Genomic DNA, 9,109 nt, shown 5'->3' on the forward strand with positions numbered 1-9,109 from the left:
ATTATTGAACAATATTTTAGTTTAAAAAGAATTAAAATATCAACTTATATGTAATTAAAATTAGTAAAAAATTGCAATAAATAAATTTAGAGATATGATAAAAGGTTGTTGATGAATTACTAACTAGCACGTAAATAAATCAGATTCAATGCAACCTACATTTAAAATATTTTATTTTTTCTAAATCAACCTAACTCGTAGGCAGTCGGAATAACTTTAATCAAGTTAACACTTTTATATGTATATAAGATAAATAAGATGTTTAATTAAAATATAAATTCAATTATTTCATTAAAAAAATAATAAAAGTAATTGAAAAATGATTATATAAAATTATAGGTTGTCAACTCGTTATAAGCAATCAAACACGCACTTCTCCTTGTCACAAATAAAACGTGGGAAAAAATATTGTACAAAATTAAAAAATAAATATATATTTTGTTTTAAACATAACCCATTTTAGTATGAATATATTGTATATATACGTATTTATTAAAAATTGAAAAGTATTATGATTCTGTTGACATGATTTTTCTAGCTTCACCCTACAACTCATTTTATTAATCTTGTATTCAATAATTTAAATTTCTATTTTAATTAAATAATTTAATTTAACATATTATTATTATTATTATTATTATTCAAGATTGTCATTAAGGTGAATAGAGTGTGAAACTTTCTACCGAAAGCATTCTGTACAATCATCTATGGACTATATATGTTAATAATTTTTTTAACAATTTTTGAGAACATTAACGAATCAATCACAAACGGTTGTAAAAAAATTTTAAAAAAATTATGAATTTTTTTTTTTTAAAAAAACGTTTTCCTTCATCTATATAAAAGGAGTGGCTCTCGTTGTTATTGTAAGGAATACAAAAGGAGTGGCACTCATTGTTATTGTAAGGAAGTGAATGCCCTAAACTTGAACCATGAAACTCTTCCTGCACCTCCTCTTCTTCTTCTGCTGCTTCCTTCAAGCAGCAGTTTCCATTGGTCCATTGCAATCGACTCACCCATTTGACCCCTTAACAAAACAAGAAATCACCCTAATCCAAACCATAATCCTAAATAAATACCCGACCAAAACAAACCATGTCAAGTTCCACTACGTAGGCCTCGACGACCCCGACAAAGCCACTGTCCTCAAATGGGTCTCAACCGGCGCCCCAACCACACGCAATGCCTTCGTCATCGCCATCATCAACTCCCAAGTCCACGAGCTCACAATAAACCTACGATCCTCTCGGCTTCTCTCTGACAACATCCACACCGGAAACGGGTTCCCCACCTTAACGGAGGATGAGCAAAGCGACGCCTTGCAACTGCCCTTCAAGCACGGTCCCTTTGTGGAGTCCATAAAAAAGAGGGGCTTGAACTTGTCGGAAGTGGTGTGCTCTGGTTTCACCGTCGGATGGTACGGCGAAACCCAGAGCAGCAAAAGGGTTCTTAGAATCGAGTGCTTCATGAAGGAAGAAACTGCGAATATCTACGTGAGACCCATCAACGGAATAACCATTGTGGCTGATCTTGAACAGATGAAGATCATTGATTATCATGATAACGCTGTTGAGCCTGTTCCCAAGGCGGAAAACACCGAATATCGAGCTTCGCATTTGAAACCACCGTTTGGTCCGAGGCTTCATTCTTTTGCCTCATATCAACCCGAGGGTTCTGGCTTCACCATCAAAGGACACAGTGTCAGGTATGTAAGAGTAAAACTCTTTATTCATATATCTTATATAAAATAATAATAGGTAAATATGTTCCTAAGATGCCATTTTGATTTTCGTTTTTTTTTACATTTTAATTTATTTTCGATGTCTTTAGAAAGTTACATTTCAAGGTAAGCAGTTAAGTTAATGTGCAACATTTCCATCTTGGTAAAATCAACAAGAAAAGTGTACTAGTGTTCTCTGGTGAAAAATTTGAATAACTTAGTAAAGGGCATGGAAAACTCGAATAGCATAGTGAGAATTTTAGACAACTCGATAAGGTGTATTGAGAACTCAGATAGCTTAATGGATTATTTAGATAGCACGGTTAACACCTTATTAGGCTCTCTAAACTTTTGACTAAGCTATTCGAGTTGTCCATGTACCTTACGGAGCTATCTAGGCTTCTCATCAAGCTATATGAGTTCTCTATTTATCTTACTGGGTTGTTTGAATTTCTCACCAAACTATCCAGACGTCTTTTGTCAACCTTGGGACATAATACACGTGTCTTGCTGACCATACTAGTTGAGGTCATGACATCCTATTTGTCATCGATCTATCTTGTTGACTTCGAGACACAATATATATGTTTTAAACGAATTTGACACGTGACACACTTTTTGTCAAGTTAGATAAAATTTAACGGCATTGGTCATTAATGACTAAATACATAATTTTCTTAGAAAAAATGGACTAAATAGGCAATGTTTGGAAGAGGAATAAAAACAAAAAAATGTGTGATAATTTATTTAGAGATAAAAACATATTTAACTCAAAAATAATATAAGTCAATTATTTAAAAGTATATATATATATATATATATATATATATATATAAAGTAAATAATATATTAAACATCAGATTTTTTATTATCTATATTAAAAATAATGATATGCGATCTCATGTGGTTTTTATAATACTACATAGGATGTTAATCCATATATTAAGTATCAGCATACTTCACTTGGTTCATGGCAGGAAAAAAAAACCGTTTGATAGATTAGATTTGTTGATATAACGAAACATAATCACAATAATTTCATTGACTAAATTGAAAGAGAAATCTACAGTGGAATAGGAATGGCCTTTGGATTTTGAAGTGTTTTTTCTTTCAGAAAAATTAGGGTTTTACTAATTCATGTGAAAATTAAATTTAAATATAAGTTTTATTATATGAATTAATAAATTCATTTATCTATATTTTACACAAACCTTGGGATTTATATTACCTATTAAGAAAAGTTTTACATTGACATGTGGACCACCTAATATTCCTCTAAATAAAGTGAACTATTTACTTTACAAAAAGATAATAAAATGAGTGATTTAAATGGTTGAAAAAAAAAGAAACATTTGATATTTCATCACGTCTATAATTGAATTTTAAAACATGAAAAAGAAAACGTTATTATCACTTTTTATTTTAAAACAAGTGAGATTCATTTCCAGAACATGAAAAACAAAAAAAATAAAAACTCTTCTCTGTGCCAGATCTGTGAATATTGCCTTCAATTGACAAGGTCCCTCAATAAAGTCAACATGTCTTTGTCTACGTGGTCTTGCATTCATGCTCTAAATTGTTAAAAACGTCAATTAATTAATGTTTTTTGGTAAGATAACTTTTCATCATTTTTCTGAGAGTTGAATGAAAGTAACTACTTACCAATTTCAATTCATTTTCAAACTACGTACGTCATGCATATGCATTATCTTCATTTTAGGTATAACTACTGGTAACAATTTATTATGTTTTAGTTTCATACGTTAGAAACTGCATGTTTTGATTGTTCAGCTGGGCCAATTGGAAGTTTCACATAGGGTACGATGTTCGAGCTGGAGTGATAATTTCAACGGCATCAATCTACGACCCTGAAGTGCATAAATCTCGTTCAGTGTTATACAGAGGATACATTTCTGAACTATTCGTGCCATACCAGGATCCAACCGAGGAATGGTATTACAAGACATTCTTCGATGCCGGTGAATTCGGGTTCGGTCAATCTATGGTTTCTTTGGAACCCTTGCATGATTGTCCCCCACACGCACAATTCCTAGATTCCTATGTTGTGGGAAGGGATGGAAGCCCTCGACTGTTGCATAACGCAATCTGTGTGTTTGAACAGTATGGTGGTATCAGTTGGCGTCACACTGAAACAGCAATTCCTAACGAGGAAGTAAGAATTTTTCTCCTATTCAAGCTCCACTAATATCTTAATTAACTTTCATTATAATATTTCTTATACAATAAACTTATTAAATTTTATTTTTATATAATAATAAAATTAAATAAAATATTAGAAATGTTCCATTCCTTAAGATAACATGTGTTCGTTCTTATTATTTAAGTGCTGGAACTAAACATGCATGTTTTATTTTTTCAGATACGAGAGGTTAGATCTGACGTCAGTCTGATAGTTAGATCAGTGGTTACTGTGGGCAACTACGACAACGTCTTAGATTGGGAGTTCAAAACAAGTGGTTCAATAAAGCCGGCTGTAAGTTTCATGTACTTCTGCTTATTACAAGACTGTAATATAGTTTAACAGAAAAAATATATAATAGAATTAAGCTTAAAAAATAAATTTTAATTTTATATCAAAATTTAGTATCTAAAAATATCTTTAATTCATTAATTTATATATAGTAAAAATTATAATTAATATTTTATCGTTTATACAAATTGATTGATTTGATTAGATGTGAATTGAGGGCGCGTGACTATAAGAATACAGTACTATCCCGTGATGTGAAATGCATGACAGTTTATATATAGTATTGTAAGAGGAAACATATATATTTGCTGCAAAAGGTTGCATTTGAAATTCTAGGTTGGGCTCTTTGCTATGATTAGAAAGTATCTGTGCTATGTTGTCGAGACAGATGTTCTCAAATGTCACTAGTTTATGGAAAAGCATACAACGAATTCGTGTCCGTGTTACTTTATTTAGAGGGATGTTCTCAAATAATATAGGATCGCGATATTCCAACAACGCCAATTTGACAAAAATTTGACAACGTCACGTGTCAAGTTTTAATTGGTCGAATTTGAATGCTTTTCTTTAATTTAAAATCTGATTTGAAATGGGTTGAAGTTTGGATTCCGAAACTGCCCTCTTCGTTTTCGAACTCTATCTTCTCTCCTTATCACTGTCTTCTCTCTCCATTTTGGGGATTTTAATTTCATTTCAACTTCTCTCTTCATAGCAGTGTTCTCCTTCCTCCATTTTTAGGGTTTCATTTTGTTTTGAACATCTCTCTCCTGCTTCCCTGTCACCATTGTTTTCCTTTGAATCTTTGCGGACATTGGGTTTGTTTATTTGAGTTGTAGATTATGCTTGTCTCGTTCGGTGTGCATTTGTCTCGTTCGGTGTCTCTGTGGACATTGAGTTTCTTTCTTTGAGTTAGAGATTATCCTTGTCTCGTTCGGTGTCGATTTGGTGGAAGTTGTTACCTTTTTTGTGCAATGGGTTCGTCCGGTGACAATGGTTCTTCGAACAAGGTATGAACTTTTTCGTGTCTCGGTATTCGTATTTTGGGGAGTGGATTTTGGTCTTGCATCTGTTCGTCATTTTTTTGGTGTGTCTTGCTTTTGGGTTGTCACTTAAGTTGCTTTTGGGTTATCACAGGACTGATGTTGCTGTAATCGATTACAGGGAGCTGGTAATCGTTTACCAGTAGAAAAATCTCCTTTTGTACCGAAAGTTGAAGAGTGCTACCCAGACGTGGCTTAACCACTCCCCAAGAATATTTTGGATTCGTTATGACTGTCTTTTGAAAGTTTTATGGATGGATCATTAATGGAACACTTCAACTTGGAATACTTCAATATTAAACAAATATAAACGAAATAATGAAGGGTATTGAGTAATGAAAAATTATACCAATACTAAAAAGCAGATACATTAATAAAAAAACGTAATGACATTTCATGAAACAACAAGTTTTGAAATGAAAAGATACATAACAATATACAATGAAATGTAATCTAAGAAGATGGTTGTCGATCAAATTGATTGCGGAAGTTAATAACTTCTTCCTCTACGAGTTGTGCAAAAATTGTCATGAACTTGAACTACCTTGGTTCAAACACCTATAGGTGGTTTTCTCCAATTGAGGTGAGGTGCATAACCCATGCTGTCAACTTTGTCTTTGCTGACTATTTTAATCATAACTTTTTCCACAGACCTCCAAATGATGTGATTCTTTTTTTATTAGAAAGTAGACTCAAACATCTTTCCAATGATTACTAATTTATAATTTTTGGACACCTGAGTAGGTGCAGTTAATTCCTTAAAGTTAACGTTTTATATATTTCTACCACCTCTGACCTTTGCTGGTTGTTTTGCTCATAACTTTCTCCATCAAACTCCAAATGAGTTGATTCTTCTTTTGTTGGAAAGCTCTTTGAGGCTAGATTCCAACAAAACAAGAATCAAGTCATTTAGAGTTCGGTGGAGAAAGTTAAGAACAAAACAAGTAGTAAAGTTCAGAAAAACAGAGTTGGGGAGCAGTGTTCATCTAGATGGGGAGTACAGTTGACGTTTTTGTACAAATTACCCTTTTTCCTCTGGGAATCGATTACAAGACCCCTGTAATCGATTACCAGAGGAAAAAGGGTAATTTGTACAGAAACTTCAACTGTACTCCCCAGCTAGATGAACACTGCTCTCCATTCTCTATTTTTGTTGAATTTTTCCTTTTTTGAGATGGGTGAGTGAGTTCAATGTTATTCGGTGAGCTCTCTACACCAATAATGAGGTTAAGTCATTGATTTCTTCAAAAAAAATGTCCATTTAGGTGGTTTTCTCCAACTGAGGTGAGGTGCATGATCATTGTTTGTTCGTCATCATTGACACAGGACTGATGTTGTTGTAATCGATTACAGGGAGCTGGTAATCGATTACCGGTGGAAAAATCCCCTTTTGTACCAAAACTTGAGGAGTGCTACCCAGACATGGCCGAAGCACTCCCCAACAGTCCTGACGACTGTGTTTTCAAGGTTTTGTGGATTGATCCCCCCTGTTGGTGATGGTTTAAGGCGTTCACAACAAGCAATTTCAACTTTGGTGAGTCCTATGTAGATGGAAGACCCACGAAGGGTGTTTATAGGTTGAGAGGTATGGTTCTGCACCATTGACAAAGGAATGATGCACTTGTAATCGATTAGAAGGACCCTGTAATCGATTACCAGTGGAAAAATTCCCTTTTGTACCAAAAGTTAAGGAGTGGTACCCAGACATGGCTGAAGCACTCCCCAGCAGTCCTGACGACTGTGTTTTCAAGTTTTTATGGATTGATCCCCCTGTTGGCCATGGTTTAAGGTGTCCATAACAAGCAATTTCGAGTTTGGTGAGTCCTATGTGGATGGAAGACCCACGAAGGTTGTTTATAGGTTGAGAAGTGACGTTCTGCACCATTGTTTATAGGTTGTTTATACGAAAAAACAATACCTTTGGAGAAATGATGCCAACAAAACCACTCGCTAACCAAAGAGGAAGGAACAATGCACCTAAGCGACGAAGGAACAACGGTGCCAGCGGAAAAACGAGAGCTTTGGAGAAATGGCGCACAGAAAGCACTTCAATGGCGTAGAGAGAGAGAGAGAGAGACGACTTCCTCCAAAGACACTGGTGGACCCAAGCGACGGACGAACAACGGTGGATAGAGACACCACTTCAATGATGGAGAGAGTTTCAAAGGAAGGAACTTCAATGACGGAGATAGAGTTTTGAAGGATCTTTCGGTGAAGGGGGAGAGAAAGTTTCGAAAAGGGGGAGAGAGAGTTTCGAAAAGGGGGAAAGAGAGTTTCGAAAAGGAGGAAAGAGACTTTCGCAGGGTTTCTGAAAAGCGCCAAAAAGTTTCTGAAAATTATTCCAAAAATGCCCTCCAAAACAAAATGAATCTTTAAACAAAATTTAATAAAAACAACCAATGACAGTGAAACACGTGTTGTTGTCAAATTGTTGTCAAAAATCTGTTGTTGAAGAAACGTTTTCCAATAATATAACTGATTATTAAGTAACAATAGTAATATAAAATTTCTGTAACAATACTAGATATTTTGATCATGACATGACTGAAAGAATGATAACTTTTCTATCTTCAATTTTTGTCACGTGAGGTTAGACTCAATGTTTTTTAAATCTTTGAACAGATATCACTGTCGGGAATGTTGGAAATTAAGGCAGTGAACATTACTCATAATGACGAGATAAAGGGTGACCAACATGGCACATTAGTGTCAGAACACAGCATTGGTGTTTACCATGATCATTACTACATATACCATCTTGACTTCGACATTGATGGTGTGGAAAATTCCTTTGTGAAGACCAATCTGAAGACTGTGGAAGTGAGTGACCAGAGTTCAAAGAGAAAGAGCTATTGGACAACTAGTAGTGAGGCTGTGAAGACTGAATCTGATGCAAAGATAAAACTAGGGTTTAGTCCATCAGAGCTAGCAGTGGTGAATCCTAACAAGAAGACTTCCATTGGGAACGAGGTGGGCTACCGTTTGGTTCCAAATGCAGCAGTTCATCCACTTCTCACCGATGACGACTTTCCTCAAACACGTGGTGCCTTCACCAATTACAACGTTTGGGTTACGCCTTACAATAGGACTGAGAAATGGGCTGGCGGGTTATACGTTGATCAGAGCCGTGGAGATGATACATTGGCTGTTTGGACAAAGCAGTAAGCATGTTTTACCTTTCAAACCACACTTCAACATTTTCCAATTACTTTGATTTTGCAGTATTAACGTTCGTTTTGAAATTGAAAAATTTGCAGGAACAGAGGTATTGAGAACAAGGACATCGTACTGTGGTACGTGGTGGGAATCCACCATGTCCCGTGTCAGGAAGATTTTCCAATAATGCCATTGTTGAGCACTGGATTTGAATTGAGAGCAACAAATTTCTTTGAGAGAAATCCAGTTCTTAAGACGCTTTCTCCTGGGATTGTTAAAGGGCCAGGCTGTAAGAGGCCATAGATTTGCTTTTTCTTTGCTTTCTCACTTTAAGTACATTGTTGAACACGTCGATTTCAGAGAAAGGGTGTTTTATGTACTGTGAGAAAAGAACGATGAGAAAGTGATAACTTTGAATAAACGTTTTCTCAACCTACATCACTGGATTTTCTTATCCTTTTGTTTTGCCTACTAATAGCATGTCGTTGAAGCTATCAAATTAATACTACTTTTCAAGGCAACTTCAGTATTGTCAAGTAATTTCACTGCTTTTCCAAGATAGATTCATCATCGGTTATTCACGGATAATTGTTCAATTGATTATTGTTTAAGTTTCAAATTAATTAAAGTACATTCTTAATTAATTTGAGGGCGATCATGCATTTAACCAAAGTAAATTCTCAATCAAATGCAAAACTTTTC

At 34.9% G+C, this 9,109-nt stretch overlaps 1 protein-coding gene across 1 annotated transcript; it reads left to right on the top strand.

Moving 5' to 3' along the window:
• The first annotated feature begins 885 nt into the window (after nt 1-885).
• On the top strand, nt 886-8,843 carry LOC124819667 (primary amine oxidase-like). Its single transcript, XM_047291222.2, has 5 exons — nt 886-1,705; nt 3,512-3,893; nt 4,101-4,214; nt 7,874-8,412; nt 8,509-8,843. Exons 1-5 carry the CDS (start codon nt 933-935, stop codon nt 8,708-8,710), a joined length of 2,010 nt encoding a protein of 669 aa, XP_047147178.1. The 5' UTR covers nt 886-932; the 3' UTR covers nt 8,711-8,843.
• The last annotated feature ends 266 nt before the right edge of the window (nt 8,844-9,109 follow it).

The sequence above is a fragment of the Vigna umbellata genome, chromosome 3 (genome assembly GCF_029865625.1).
Source record: "Vigna umbellata cultivar VRB3 chromosome 3, Vumbellata_1.0, whole genome shotgun sequence".
In the NCBI taxonomy this organism is placed as follows: Eukaryota; Viridiplantae; Streptophyta; class Magnoliopsida; order Fabales; family Fabaceae; genus Vigna; species Vigna umbellata.

Coding starts and splice junctions, on each gene's coding strand:
- LOC124819667 (XM_047291222.2), top strand. CDS start 933: ATGAAACTCTTCCTGCACCTCCTCTTCTTCTTCTGCTGCTTCCTTCAA. Junction 1,706..3,511: donor ATCAAAGGACACAGTGTCAG/GTATGTAAGAGT, acceptor TTGATTGTTCAG/CTGGGCCAATTGGAAGTTTC. Junction 4,215..7,873: donor GTGGTTCAATAAAGCCGGCT/GTAAGTTTCATG, acceptor ATCTTTGAACAG/ATATCACTGTCGGGAATGTT.